The following is a 15,461-nucleotide window of genomic DNA, read 5'->3' on the forward strand; positions in this document are numbered from 1 at the left end:
AGAGCATCACACTGTGTCTGTCCCTGTACTAGTTTGTCCCCATAGTGATCACTGTTTACTTCACTGAAGCCAAGTAAGTTACAGTCTGACTGCCATCTAACCTGAATATATTCTAATTAAATTTTAACAATGTATAGTCATTTCTATAATACAAACCTGTTCTACAGGTAGACAAGTAGGAGTCATGTATGTAGAGCACATGCCATTAGGTGTGACTCATGAGAGATAATGAGATGTTTATTCAACCTTAGTATCAACTGGCCTTATAGTTATCCAATATAACCTGTCAGTTTAAAGTAATATTTTTATTGTTCTACCTCAGAGAAAAGTTGTGCAACACCCCCACCAACTGGAAAGATAGCAGAATTACACCAAGTGGTGGAAAAAGTACCCAATTGTCATACTTGAGTAAATTATACCTTAGAGACTCAAGTAAAAGTGAAAGTAATTTAGTCAAATCCTACTTGAATAAAAGTCTAAAAGTATTTGGTTTTAAATATACTTAAGTATCAAAAGGAAATGTTATTGCTAAAATATACTTGAGTATAAAAAGTATGAATCATTTCAAATTCCTTATATTAAATTAACCAGACGGCAACATTTCCTTGTTTTTTTAATTTACAGAGAGCTCGGGGCATGCACCAACACTCAGACATAATTTACAAACAAAGCATGTGCTTTGTGAGTCCGCCAGATCAGAGACAGTAGGGATGACCGGGTATGCTCTCTTGATAAGTGTGTGAATTAGACCATTTTCATGTCCTGCTAAGCATTCAAAACATAACGAGTACTTTTGGGTGTCAGGGAAAACATATGGAGTAAAAAGTACATAATTTGCTTTAGGAATGTAGTGAAGTAAAAGTAAAAGTTTTTAAAAGTATAAATAGTAAAATACAGATACCCCAAAAAACTACTTAAGTAGTACTTAAGTACTTTATACCACTGATTACACCCATTACCCCGAGTAAAATTGTACTTAATTTGCTAGATTGCCTTGTGCAACCCATATTCCAAGTGATTTTTAAAATAACAACATGTTATTTGTTAAGATACTAAATTCAAAAAGGCACTCGCACATCTGAGCCATCTCTGTTGCAGGTGCATAGTTGAATAAGATGAGAAAAAAGAAGAATCCCGCACACTACTCATTAGTATCACTGCTCTTTATTAAGCTTTACATATCGGCCTCAAGGCCTTCGTCAGAGCTTTTTGAAGGCTGATACATAAAGCTTAATAAAGAGTAGTGATACTAGCAAGAGCAGTGTGCAGGTTTCTTATTTTTTCTAATTTGTTAAGTTAAACACACAAGCAAACAACCAAATCAATCCTTCCTTTAAACTGAGGCAAGTAGTGAAGTAAATAAAGATGTAAAAACCGAACACAATCCTCTCATCACCTCCCACCATAGCTATCAAATACCACTGCTATCAGGTAGGGAAGTAACCACAAGGCCTATCTCATCTCTGAAACATCTTTAGGTTTCATCCAGTGTATTTTCTCTATGAAATAGAGGCAGTAGCATCCTAAACACAAAATACCTCAACTCCCACCATCTGTGGTTGCCATCTGAGCAGCCCTTTGCTTTTGACCTCTCAACTAACTGGAAAATATTAGTTGTAAAGACCTGACTGGCACGACTAAATGCGACTTTCATAAGCCACACTCCCACTGGAGCATGGCCCCAGCATGGGTACAGACACCTCATCCCCTTCAGCCCACTTCTCATCCTCACACTTGGACATAGGGTGTACAGACACCTCAATGTCCAGGCTGTTTTCAATGGTACCATCAACATCCTCTCTGCCATGTGCTGCTGGGCCCTGCTGCTCTGCTGACATCTGGACCTCACAGGTTTTACCTCTCCCCTCTAGGCTGGCTGGCTCTATAGCTTTCTGGAGGCTTGTCGCCCCCACCGAGGTGTGCACCGTCTCCATAACCTCCTCCACAAAGGCCCTGCAACTGAGGATGGTCTGGGGAAGTGGCACACTGCGGGCCAGCTCCTCCATGTGGCGGGCAAACTCCATGGTCTTGAGCTGGGTGACCTTGGCCCACTCCATGGTCTTGGCTGAGGTAATGATGGGGATGCGCTTGGCTATCTCGTAGGCCTTCTGGAGTTTCTCAGCTCCCTCAGTGCGGAAGAACTCGTTGATGGCCTTCTCCGTCTTCTTCAGGTGACTGCTGACCATGCAGAGGCGCGTGACATTGAGGATCATGGTGATGGTGAAGGCGATGAGACACACAATGACGTAGTACAGGCCCAGTCCGCTGTGGACGTAGGCCACCCGTAAGGTGATGGTGTAGTTGGAGGTCCCTGCCGAGCTGGAGGCTATGCAGGTGTATCGGCCTCGGTCTTCAAAACTGACCGTTGTGATATTTAAAACGCCCTTGTCCTGAATCAGCCATTTCCCACCTTCCGGAAAGAAATAAAAAGTTAGTTAAACCTGCTTTTAAAATACAATGTAAAACAATTCATCAGATGTTGTAAAGGTTTCAGGTAACTAGAAGTTGATAGAGTTGGCTGTATGTATTACCTCCCTCTTCCGCATCCAGAACGTGCCCTTTGGAATTGTACCACTGAATGTCATCTGGCTTTCCAGTGACATTGCAATCAATCAGAGTGCTGGCTCCCTCTTTCACTATGATATCCCGGAGAGTAGGTAAACTGGCAAGGTAGTGGATGGATACCAGAGAACGGTTCTGTGTTCCATCTTTCGTCATTTCTTCTGCATGTCCAGAGGCAAAGAGTTGTGTGATGATCATGCACACACACTTTGTAATCAGTGTGTAACTGTGTGCTTGTGTATGTGACATGTTGGGGAGCAGTACAATCTTCAGTTCACATCAAGGGAAAGTTCTCTAAAACCTGTAGGACAGGAGTGTGGGAGGGGGGAGGGGGGGGTGAACAGGTGTCGAGGTAAAAGCTATTGCAGCCAGTCAACATTTCAATCACAGCCAACCAAAAATATAAACATACACTGAGTATACAAAACATTAAGAACACCTGCTCTTTCCATGATAGACTGAAAGCTATGATCACTTCGCGATGTCACTTGTTAAATCCAATTCAATCAGTGTAGATGGCAGGGAGGAGACAGATTAAATACGGATTTTTTAAAGCCTTGAGACAATTAAGAAATGGATTGTGTCTGTGTGCCATTCAGAGGGTGAATTGGCAAGACAAAATATTTAAGTGCCTTTGTTTGGTATACTTAGTGTAGTTGATCTACATCATAGCCAATTACGGATCATAAATGTTTAGAAACAGTGGAAGAAAATAAAACGAGCAAATATGCATAAAGTAATCAACAACTATGATACCTGTAGTAAGGTACGTCAGCAGGTAGCTAACTAGCTAGCAAATGTCAGCTACACCTGTTGTTCAGTTAGCAAGCAAAAATGCCCTGATGGAGAATAATAACAGAACACTAGATGCCACAAAACATCTTAGATAAAATAATAAAATTCATAACTACAGCAGCCAACAAAAATAAAACGAACAATAGCTTTAGATTTGTTCTTTATCTACCTTCATGCACACAAACAGCAGCAACTGGTGACTTCCGCAATCAGCAGTGGGCGTGGTCAAAATCTGAAGAAACCAACCTTGCGCCAAAGATGTTCTCGTCTATCCGTCGTTGCGCTCTCTTCTTCTTCGATGAGGTTATACGGCAGTGGGACGGTGCCAAGATGGCTGCTTGAACAGACGCTTTTTTACCGAGCTCCGTACCAAACTTTCAGAAAGATTGTGAAAAATAAAATAAATAAAAAGTTTAGTCATTATTATTTTTATTGGTTCAAGATATAAGACCTTTCCTGTGACTGGAATGATAATTGGATCATTTATTTCAGGATGTCCATGCAAAGTCGTGACAAAAAAAGAAAGGAAAAAGTTAGCCGTTCTATTGCTAATCAACAAGAGAGAAACGTGCTTATAGACAACTGCCATAACTACACTTGGCCTATGGATAATATCATGCTTTCGAATGCTGAAGATGACGAATTCCCCTCTTTACCGGTTACTCCGTGCAAACCTCCACCCTCCAAAAAACCCAACATGAACTCTGACATCGTGGCTACCCTCTCCTTACTCATCAACTCCAGATGTGACGCCATTGAGAAAATGGTAGGCGCGAACACCATGGTTATCGAAGGCTTGAAAAAGACTGTGGAGTTTGCATGTGGTGAAATTAATGATGTGAAAACGAGAGTGGCAAAAGTTGAAAAAAATGTGGAAAGGGTGGGAAAGAATAACAATGTCTACCATAGACGTCTCAATGATCTGGAACAATACACAAGAAAATGGAACCTGAGACTCTACGGCTTGCCAGAGGTGGAGAATGAAGATGTGCGAGGAGAGGCTATCCGTATCTGCCAAGAAGTTTTGCCTGCAGAGAAGAACAAAGTTGGTGATACCATCGACGTTGTACATCGCCTCGGCAAGAAGCAACAGCAAAGCGATTCAAGACCCAGGGGTATCATCATCCTATTCACTACCAGATTCTACAGGGATGCTGTCTGGAAAGCTGCTAGGAAGAACGCCTTCCTTCAGAGCCATGGTATGCGTTTCGCCGAGCATCTCAGCCCGGAAGACATAGAAAGAAGGAACAAGTTGTGGCCAACGATCAAGATAGCACGAAGTGAGGGGAAGGCTGCTTACTTCGTCGGAGGACGAGGTTTCATCAATGGTTCAGAAATCCATATTCCTCCCTAAAATCTCACCAGAAGGAACAGGTTGATGGTTTCAGGCATGGTATTCTCATTTTCCTTATGTGGTTTACCTAACAAGCATCAGGTGACTATTTTACAGGAATACTCAGGTATTTCAATTCATTAGTTTGTTCTTGTATGACCAGAAGTCCTATTTTGTTTACAAACTTACGAAGAAGATTGAAAGCTGAATTTATGTTTTATATATACAGTAACTAAGATACTGTTTTAAATGGCATACAGGTCTGCTCTGACTTTACACGGTTATTGTTCTATTTAGTTATTAATACTTATTTCCAAAAAAGGTCTTAGGAACGTTTATATGTAAAACATTTTGTTATTCAATTATTTTATGATCAGTTTTCATATGTACTTAAAATAGTAGGTACCCTTTTATTTAAATTATTATTTGTTGTTTTATTTCTCAGAATAGTTCCTGATTACACTAAAGAGGGTTTTTAGTCTCTCTTACTACAAGAACCCTTGGTTTGGTCTTGAACATAATTTCCAGTTGAGTTGAATTTCAAAGGTTATGGAATAAGCTATTTTCACTTTAAATTGACTTAAATGGTGCAGATCTCGGTTCCTTATCGTTTACGTTCACTGCACCTACGTCTTTGACTCATCCTACTACAGTTTATACTTTTATATAATCTTTGTTGTTTTGTCTTTGTCTATATTATCTCTTAATGCTAGGGGGTTACGAAACAGTGTGAAGCGCAAGGCCTTTTTTTTATTTGCTAAACAATTTCGAACAGATTTTTGCTTTTTTCAAGAGTCTCACTCAATTTCTGCTGATGCCAACTTCTGGAGGTCACAGTGGGGCAACGATATTTGGCTTTCCCATGGATCTGAACGCTCTGCTGGTGTCACTACAATGAAAAATACCTTTGGTGGTAATATTCTACACTCAGAATGTGACCCCTTTGGTCACTTTATTTGTCTTGTGATCAGTTACAATGACATTACATTACTGTAAACTTCTACGGGTACAACACCAAACATGAGAATGATGAGTTGCTTGAATCTATAGAGAAACATATACTTCATTGGTTATCTAAATTTCCCAATTTGTTATTATTGATAGGAGGGGACTTTAACATTACAATAGATAATTCAACTGATAGATGGCCCCCAGGTAGGCCAACCAATCAGAATTTGGGTTTAATACTTTTTATGGAAAAGTTTGATCTTACTGATATATGGAGAGAGAGGTGTCCGGCCGACAGATCATTCACTTGGGGTAACAAAACAGGCTCCAGACAATCCAGAATAGATTTTTGGCTTATATCCAAATGTATTGATAGTGAGTGTGTTACTACAAATATTTGTACTACTCCCCTCACAGACCATAAGGCTATTTACATTGATATCAAAATATTTACCCCTGATACGAACCTTGGTAGAGCATCCTACTGGAAGCTAAATAGCTCATTATTAAATAATGATATAGTTACATTTGAGGTTAAAGATCTGCTCTCACACTTTTGGGAAAGGGCTTGTGAAGAAAAATCGTATTGCAAGAACTGGGAGCTCTTTAAATTTGAGGTGTCCAAATATCTTAGAAAATATGGTAGTAATCTTGCTAAGACCAGAAGAGCTGAGGAAGAAAAGGTGATCATTAAGATAACTTCCCTTTCTCAGAGGTCCCCAGCTGACCTCTTGGGGGAGGAGAAGATGGAACTAATTGAGTTACAAAATAAACTGGATAATATATATAAATTAAAAGCAGAAGGAGCCTTTATTAGATCTAGGAAAAAATGGATTGAGGAGGGAGAACAGAATTCATCCTATTTCTTTAGACTTGAGAAATTTGACTCTAAAAATAACACTATCCATAAGTTAAACATTGATGGTGTTATTACAGATGACCAAAAATTAATCGCTAAATACTGCAGCAATTTTTACAGAAAATTGTATAGCTCTACGTACTGTCAGGAATCCACAGATATGTTTTTTAACTCACTGAATAATGTTCACTCTATCAGTGATATAGAATCTAAACAGTGTGATGAACCCATCAAAGTTGGAGATTATAGAGTCTATCAAACATCTAAAGAACAATAAATCACCAGGTGTTGATGGAATTACATCAGAATTTTACAAATTATTTTCTGAACAAGTAGCTCCCTTCCTATTTGAAGTCTTTTTAGAGAGTATTAAAAACAATGTTCTCCCTCCTACAATGAGTCAGGGGTTAATAACACTGATACCTAAGCCTAAAAAAGAAGTGCTGCTCATTGATAACTGGCTTCCTGGATGCCATCATTGATGAAACACAGTCTGGCTTCATGAGGAACAGACATATTTCTAACAATGTCAGACTAGTATTAGACGTACTTGACTACTCAGACCTAATAACTGAGGATAGCTTCATATTATTTTTAGATTTTTATAAAGCATTTGACACAGTAGAGCATCAGTTTCTCTTCCACTCCCTTGAGAGACTTGGCTTTGGGGATTTTTTCTGTAAGGCTATTAAGACTCTCTATGCAAATGGTAACAGCTCTATCAAATTGAAATATGGCACCTCACCTAGATTTGAGTTAAAGAGAGGAATTAGGCAAGGTTGTCCTATCTCTCCGTACCTGTTTTTATTAATCACCCAACTTCTTGCAAATTCTTTAAATAATAGTCCTGTACAAGGTATTTCCATAGCTGGTAAAGAAATTATTATAAGCCAGCTGGCTGACGATACTACACTTTTTCTGAAAGACGCTAACCAAATTCCCATATCGATCAATGTGATAACAATCCTTTTCCAAAGCGTCTGGTCTATATCTTAACATTAAGAAATGTTAACTCATGGCTGTCAAATATTGTGTGACACCTTCATATTATGGTATTCCAGTAAAAGAAGAACTTACATATTTAAGCATAACCATTACAAAGGATCAGAAGTCTATAGGCTTACTAAATTTTAACCCTCTTATTTAAAAAACCCAGAAGAAACTAAATCAATGGCTACAGAGGGACTTATCTTTAAAAGGTAGAGTCCTAATAACCAAGGCTGAAGGTATCTCTAGACCAACATATGGTGCTCTATCTTTATATCTTGACCGTAAAATAAGCAAGGAGATAGACCAGATGCTTTTCAACTTTCTTTGGAGAAACCGTACCCATTACATTAGGAAAACTGTTGTAATGAACACTTATGAGAATGGTGGACTGAATTTTCTGGATTTTACTACTTTAAATAATACTTTCAAGATCAATTGGATAAAACAATTCCTAAGAAGACCCACTTCTATCTGGAAATGTATTCCTCATCATGTCTTCTCTACTTTTGGTGGCCTTAACTTCATGTTGTTTTGCAATTATAATATTGACAAAGTTCCAGTGAAACTTTCTGCTTTTCATCGGCAGGTTTTCTTGTCATGGTCCTTAATTTATATACACAATTTTTCTCCACACATATATTATATATGGAATAATCGGGATATATTGTATAAAAATACCTCTCTCTTTTTAGAATATTGGTTCAGAAATAATATCCTATTGGTGTGCCAACTGGTAAATGCAGAGGGTCTTTTACTCAGTTATAAAGAATTCTTATCACTTTACAAGGTCCTTGTAACACCTAAAGATTTTGCAATTGTTTTAGATGCCATTCCCTCAGGTGTTGCTATGTTATTCAGGAACATGTCAAGACCTGACCCTCAGAGCCTACCTTCTGTTGACCCTGTTGACTCATCAGTAGGAAAGATTTGTTTCTCTTTTGGTCCATTCAACAACAGAGCGATACGATCCTTGTTTCAGCAGGATGTTGTATCTATACCTTATGTCATGCCTTATTGGAATGGATTTATTAATAATATCTGTTGGAAAAAAGTTTGGATGTTGCCACACACATACCTACTTGTTAACAAAATTAAGGAAGTTTCCTTTAAAATTATTCATAAATATTATCCTGCCAACCACTATATGAAGAAGTTTAAGGAAAACATCAACTCAAATTGCTCCTTTTGTAATGACCACCCAGAAACAGTTGTGCATCTTTTTTGGCATTGTATGCATGTAAGAAAACTGTGGCAAGACATCAGTAGGTTTATAATTGAACACATTTATGAAGATTTTACACTATTGTGGAGAGATGTACTGTTTGGATTCTTTACATACAATAGAAATAAGCGGAATCATTTTTATGTAATTCATTTCATTATTCTTTTGGCCAAATTTCATATACACAAATGTAAATTTACAAACAGAAAACCACATTTTCGTACCCTACAAAAAGAAATTGAACTGTATTTTAAGACGGTTAAATGCTCTACTAACAAAAAAGCTGTTAGAATTGTAAGTATATGCATGTCCCTTAAGGTCCTTGTGTAATTGTAATGTGATATTGTACCCCCTAGCGCGATTGTCCATTATTTGTAATCTATGTATGCTTGTGTTCCCTCATGTGCTTTATGTATTGATTTGTTGTTAATACAATTTTTTTTTTAAAGAGGTTAAACGGCAGTTGGCAGCCATTAAATGTTGCATTACTGCCATCTATTAGACTGGAGTACAACTCCCTTATACTTTGCATGAACAAAATAAATAAATACCCTACCATTACACTACACTCACAAAAAAATAAAACCCCGTAATAATAAAAAGTAACGCCACCCGCTATTTATAATCCGCTATTTAAATCTATTTAGTCCTACCTCAGGCCAACAACCTGAACCTGGGACACCACCACAACCTGGGACACCACCACTTAATTTTTTCACTTTTTTTAACATTCCATCCATGCAGTACAGTTAATAACCATTGCTATAAATGCTAAAAATCCAATCTGAATGAAACATATCACTTGTTGGCCTATCCCTGTTTACTGGTACAGATCTACTACTCACACCACTCCTCTTAGATAAAAGGGAAGGATCTCAGGATCCTTCCCCCTTGACCCATCTTCCTCTACTTTCTTCACTGCCTCAGCATATGACAACTTCTGGAAACCTCAACCTGCCTCTCTTGCACCGGACATTTCTGATCCCCAGCCCCGTGGGCACCCTCACAATTAACACCTACCACTACTTTCCCCAATACTACACATTCCTTTGTTTCATGCCCTTCTGCACACCTAGGAACATCCCTCCTACACACTCCTGCCACAAGCCTATAAGCTTGACACCTGTAACAATGTAATGTATTCGGCAAAAAAGCTCATACAGAATAACTTATATATCCTAACATCACTTTGTCGGGCAAAGACTCAACATTAAAACTCAAAAGATGACTGTTTCAATGACTGTTTCACCACTCACGCCACCCTGCCTGTGCCGCACCAAACGACGAGCATCACAAACACTGGGAATCTTCCCCTTCAGTTGGTCAACTTTTACTGCTACCCAGTAATCACTCCTTTCAATGGCACCCTTTTCTTGAGAGTAAATCAATTCACAACTCTTGTCCCCATTCATTTAACATGGAGCGCCTGCTCCCTCTGACCAGCAGAAACACAAACAATTATCACAAGACCCCTTCTGGTTATCCTCACCAACTCCACAGCACCCAATGATGTTTTCACCCACCCAAAAACCACAAATAGATCAGCCAAAAGGCAAGGGTCCACTTTTTTTCCAAAAACTTCACTACTACTACTGCCACAGACACATCTTTTTCCTGACCCACGGTGCAAGGCTCGGGCTCAAAGAACATCTCAGATACTTTGCCCTCATTCACTTCAATTTCCCCTCCTGTCTTTAGCTCACTCTGCTTACACTTTCTACCATTCTCCTTTAACAAACCATCTCCTTTTTCCCCGCCATTTTTAACCGACTCAAGCTCACCCTCTCTCTCTCGCTCTCTTTGCCCTCCTCTGCCTCTCTTTTCCCCTCCATTCCTCCTCCATATTCCAAGTATACATCTCCTTATGATAATAGTGCATACATCTTGTTCTTACCTTCTCAAGGGATGCCATTTAACCAGCTGTCACAATCTCCATACAATCAGCACTGTATCTCTCTCCAGCAATAATCTTATTCTTCTTTAAGTTTTATTGGCGAATCACAACCAACCGACAGGTGCATACACCGCCACCTACTGTACTGGAGTGTGAGGCCAGTCATGACCTGTCTACAGTGTATTCTCTTAACTAACCCTAAATTAATAATTCCCTACAAACCTCAGAACTCCCATCACCCCCACCCAAAATACCACCCACTCCCATTCTGTCCAACCTCTCTGACTCTGTCAAACAACCTGTCCCTTTCTACGTCATACATTTCACAAAATAATAATACATGTTCAACCATTACACATTCCAGTACCATGTTTCCCTATCAATTTCAAAGAAATTAAATTCGGTAAACCCTAACCTCAATCCTACACAACATAACCTCCCCCCTTCTGTTCCCATTATATGACACTATCTCCCGTACAGATTTTCTTACACTATAAAAATGTCTGCACTTACTTCTTTCATCCCATTGTCTCCGCTAGCAATCTAACCAATTTTCCAAATCAATGTTTCAATTTCCCCTCTACCCAACCACAACTGTATATCCACAATATAATGTTTCACTGCTCTTTTTGCTATTATATCTACTGTATCATTTCCATAAACACCTGTATGAGCCAGAATACAACATAACTGAATTTCAATACCATTTCTTTGTAACCCCAACAGCAGCATTATTTCTAACCATAAATCCTCCCTTTCTGACTTTCCAGATCTTAAACTACACAAGATGAATGCAGAGTCCGAACATATTACTACTCTTCTTGGTTGCACCTCCTCTATCCAACAATTATCGCAACCATTTCTGTTGAATATACAGATAAATCATTTGTTAGTCTCTTGCATAGATTCTTCACATCACTGTTTATTTTCTTCTATCAGGCTAAGATCAACATGTGGTCTTGTATAAAACCACAGTGGCACATTTCCTATTGTCACAAATGGTCCTATAACAATATCTCTGAGTCCATATTCATCAACCCTTTTTCCAATCTCTGGGCCAAAACCTCTTTTGATATTGTTCATATTCCCAGCAGTCTTCCAATACTGTCAGTGTAGGATGATCTACCTTACTACCCAACAGTCTTGCCCAGTATGCCAGGGCTGGCTTAACTATTCTAAGGGTAGCGACCTTTCCCCAGTATCTACTTGCACATCATGAGTGCCTTCACTTGCATCCTATCAAGGCGCAACAGTGATGTCACCGGCTTCATCAAAAAGTGCATCGATGACGTTGTCCCCACAGTGGCCATAAGTACATACCCCAACCAGAAGCCAAGGATTATAGGCAACATCCACACTGAGCTAAAGGGTAGAGCTTCTGCTTTCAAGGAGTGGGACTCTAACACTTATAGATATACTGCTATGCCCTTTAGACAAACCATCAAACAGGCAAATCGACAATACAGGACTAAGATGGAATCCTACTACACCGGCTGCGACTACCGACTTGAAGCACTCACTTCTGTAGCCATGAAGTGCTTGGAAAGGCTGATCATGGCTTACATCAACACCATCATCCCAGAAACCCTAGACCCACTCCAATTTGCATACCACCCCAACAGATCCACAGATGATGCAATCCCACCTGAACAAAATAAACACCTATGTGAGAATGCTGTTCATTGACTACAGCTCAGCATTCTAAACCATAGTGCCCTAAAAGCTCATCACTAAGCTAAGGACCCTGGAACTAAACACCTCCCTCTGCAACTGGATTCTTGACTTCCTGACGGGCCACCCACAGGTGGTAAGGGGAGGCAAAAACACATCTGCCACGTTGATCCTAAACATGGGGGCCCCTCAGTGGTGCGTGCTCAGTCCCCTGCTGTACTCCCTGTTCACCCATGACTGCGTGGCCAACTCCAACACCATCATTAAGTTTGCTGACGACACAACAGTGGTAGGCCTGATCACCGCCAACGATGAGACAGCCTATAGGGAGGAGGTCAGAGACCTGGCAGTGTGGTGCCAGGACAACAACCTCTCCCTCAACGTGATCAAGACAAAGGAAATGATCGTGGACTACAGGAAAAGGAGGGCCGAGCACGCTCCCATTCTCATTGACGGGGCTGAAGTGGAGCAGATTGAGAGCTTCAAGTTCCTTGGTGCCCACATAACCAACAAACTATCATGGTCCAAACACACCAGGATAGTCATGAAGAGGGCACAACAATGCCTATTCCCCCTCAGGAGACTGAAAAAGTTATACAGCTGCACCATTGAGAGCTGCACCACTGGTTGCATCACCGCCTGGTATGGCAACTGCTCGGCCTTCTTGACGTCGCAAGGCGCTACAGAGGGTAGTGTGTACGGCCCAGTACTTCAATGGGGCCAAACTTCCTGCCATCCAGGACCTCTATGCCAGGCAGTGTCAGAGGAAGACCCTAAAAATTGCCAAAGACTCCAGCCACCCTAGTCATAGACTGTTCTCTCTGCTACTGCATGGCAAGCGGTACAAGAGTGCCAACTCTAGGTCCAAAAGGCTTCTTAACAGCTTCTACCCCCAAGTCATAAGTCTATTTGCATTGACCCCCTGCATGTGACAAAAATTATTTGATTTGATGTAAAAGCCACAGAAACATTTAAAAGCACCCATAATCTATGGACAATCTCTTCAAAGTACGATAAATAGTCAGTAAAGACTGCCTACCTGCTACAACAGCACCTTGCATTTTCTCTATTACATAAGGAATATTCCTTCCCCTTTTCCAAATGGCACCATCGTCTGTATATAACACACCCCGTATAACCTTTCCGATATCCCCAAAGATATCATCAATCACCATAGCGAATAAGATAGCACTAACTTGTGGAGTTCCATTTTCCGCCTCATGTTCTCTTGATAACTCCAATCCCACCCTGACCTGGAAGATTCGGTCAAACAATAAATCCATAATCCAGTTATACATTCTCCCACTATTACCCATTAAATGTAATCAGTAGACCTTCCCGCCACATTGTATGCTTTTCCAATATCAAAATATACTAATGAAATCACTTCCTTCATTGACAAAGCTTTGGTCACCTCAGTACTGATTTTAACTAATGCATCAAGGGTAGGTCTTCATTTTCTGAATCCACTCTGGTATGGACTTAATAGACCCCTATGTTCCAGATAATACGTAAATCTTCCTTACAATCAACTTCTATATTAATTTACAAAGATTTGATGTAAGTGCAATAGGTCTATGATTAGCAGTGTCATGACTGACCACGAGAATTCCAAATAGGTCAGATCCAGTTTGCAATGAATAACTTAAATCAGACCCCCTTTCACCAGTTGAGGGGGGAGGAAAGAACTAGTAGGGATTGATACTTACATCCTGTTGTAAATCAAGGGAGAAGATCCAAGCCTGTGCTCAGAATTCACCAAAGGAATGTGTTTTGTCTCAACAGACCTTTTCCCGCTGAAACTCTAACACATTCAAAAGCAAATACTGGAACAGTATTTCGAATGTAGAACATGCGGAATGATCAGAGGCGATCTATAGAGCACAAATGTAATTTTGTTAGTTATTTTGTGATGTCATTAAAAAAATGTTCGCTGGCCTACTAGCTGCTACCGCAAATGTTCAGAATTATATGATGCGAGGTTATGATTAATAAGTTGACTGTTTATAGATGTGATAGGTAAAAACCTTTTAGAGTTTAATTCGGGAGATGGTAACTCTTTAAAGAACCGCTCTCGTGATGCCCCAGATCCTAATTGGTTCATTTTTATATGATTAATTTAATTGAAAACCTGTTGTTTTGCAATCATGTTGTACCTTGCAATCATGACACAATATGCACCTACACATGCAGACCATACTTGCTATAAAGTTACAGAAAGCTAAACCGACAACTACACAAACTGAAATTGGATACATTGTAAACAGAGATCTAGCTAGCAATGATTTGTTTTTGCAGAGATATATTGTGGTGATTGATGAACATTCATTTCTCTAGGCCCTACTGTTGCATTAAAGACGCGGGTGGCGCTATGCTGTCAAATCCTCCCACGTTTCTAGTTTGTCCAGATGTTTTCAGCAACGGGTATTTTTTTCTTTGGTTGTCATATTGGCAGGTTTGCTAGCAACAAACTATTTAGCTAGCTTCTAGACTAGTGTTTGATATGCAATGTAATCTCCTTGTAATTAACAGTCAGTGTTGACGTGTAAGGGATTTCCTCCTCTTCTTCCGAAGAGGAGAGGCGGAAAGGATCGGAGGACCAATATGCGGCATGGTAAGTGTCCATGGTTCTTTTAATAAGAAATAGTACACATGAACAACTGAATACAAAAACAATAAACAGGGAATGAACGAAACCCAAAACAGTACCGTGTGGTGAAAAACACAGACACGGAAACAAACACACAGTGAAACCCAGGCTACCTAAGTATGATTCTCAATCAGATTTCTACCGATAAATCCAAAAGGCTTCTTAACAGCTACTACCAACAAACCATAAGACATCTGAACAGCTAACCAAATATCTCCCCGGACTATTTGCATTGACCACCTCCCGCCACCCACCCCCATTTTATGCTGCTGCTACTCTCTTATTCTATGCATATTCACTTTACCTCTACCTACATGTACATATTACCTTAATTACCTCGACTAACCTTATTTTTATTTATTTTTTCTTCAGTTTATTTGAGTAAATACTTGACACTTATTTTTCTTAAAACTGCATTGTTGGTTAAGGGATTGTAAGTAAGCATTCCACTGTAAGCATTTCACTATTCACTACCTGTTGTATTCTGCGCATGTGACAAATAACATTTGATTTAAATGTATGCTTTCATATTGTTTT

The 15,461-nt window shown here is 39.7% G+C and overlaps 1 protein-coding gene across 2 annotated transcripts; it reads right to left on the reverse strand.

Annotated features, from left to right (window-relative positions):
• Positions 1–205: 205 nt before the first annotated feature.
• On the reverse strand, positions 206–3,642 carry LOC109892136 (microfibrillar-associated protein 3-like). 2 transcript variants are annotated; one of them, XM_020484566.2, is made up of 3 exons: positions 3,527–3,642; positions 2,532–2,863; positions 206–2,410 (listed from the first exon to the last, which is right to left on the reverse strand). In XM_020484566.2, the coding sequence occupies exons 2-3, from the start codon at positions 2,809–2,811 to the stop codon at positions 1,638–1,640; spliced, it is 1,053 nt and encodes a 350-aa protein (XP_020340155.1). In that variant the 5' UTR covers positions 2,812–2,863; positions 3,527–3,642; the 3' UTR covers positions 206–1,637. The 2 variants fall into 2 exon arrangements, with proteins under 2 accessions (XP_020340155.1, XP_020340156.1); XM_020484567.2 differs by having other exon boundaries at positions 3,319–3,569.
• Positions 3,643–15,461: the final 11,819 nt, after the last annotated feature.

The sequence above is a fragment of the Oncorhynchus kisutch genome, linkage group LG6 (genome assembly GCF_002021735.2).
Source record: "Oncorhynchus kisutch isolate 150728-3 linkage group LG6, Okis_V2, whole genome shotgun sequence".
Classification (NCBI taxonomy): domain Eukaryota; kingdom Metazoa; phylum Chordata; class Actinopteri; order Salmoniformes; family Salmonidae; genus Oncorhynchus; species Oncorhynchus kisutch.